Source organism: Eimeria tenella, genomic scaffold, assembly GCF_000499545.2.
Source record: "Eimeria tenella Houghton genomic scaffold, Eth_scaff2867, whole genome shotgun sequence".
In the NCBI taxonomy this organism is placed as follows: Eukaryota; Apicomplexa; class Conoidasida; order Eucoccidiorida; family Eimeriidae; genus Eimeria; species Eimeria tenella.
Window position 1 is genome coordinate 1 of NW_013542743.1, and position 526 is coordinate 526.

The window sequence follows — 526 nt, forward strand, 5'->3', positions numbered from 1 at the left end:
AGTTGCTGCTGCTGCTGCTGCTGCTGCTGTTGTTGTTGTTGCTGCTGATGCTGGTGCTGCCGCTTCTTCCGGTGCTGCTGCGACGTGCGTGTCTGCTGCTGCTGAAAGCTCGTCAGCTGCAGCACCCTCTGCTGCTGCTGGTCTTGTGTCTGCTGCTGTTTCTGCTGCTGCTGCTGCAGGCAGTGGCAGCTGCTGCAGCAGCAATTTGGATGCGCAGAATAACCTGGGGGTCTCCACATACTGCAGCGGCAGCCCAAAGAATGTAATTCTTTCTGCAGGTGCATTTGCTGCTGCTGCTGCTGTTGCTGCTACTTTTGCTGCTGCTGCTGCTGCTGCTGGTGCTTGCTTTGATTTGATACTCCAACAGCAGCTCCTCCAGCCCTTTTCCTTTTGCTTCCAGACAGGGCTGCTGCTTCTGCTGCTTCTGCTGCTTCTGCTGCTGCTGCTGCTGCTGCTGGTGCTGCTGCTGCCACAATCAGCATCTTTGCCTTCGAAGTACACGCAGCTTGAGCCGCTGCTGCTGCTG

At 56.8% G+C, this 526-nt stretch overlaps 1 protein-coding gene across 1 annotated transcript; it reads right to left on the reverse strand.

The window, feature by feature from the left end:
• Positions 1 to 6: 6 nt before the first annotated feature.
• On the reverse strand, positions 7 to 488 carry ETH_00042120 (uncharacterized protein; the record flags this gene model as incomplete). Its single annotated transcript, XM_013375535.1, has 1 exon — positions 7 to 488. A coding segment is annotated over one exon (482 nt), but the record flags the coding sequence as incomplete, so codon positions are not given.
• Between the last annotated feature and the right edge of the window lie 38 nt (positions 489 to 526).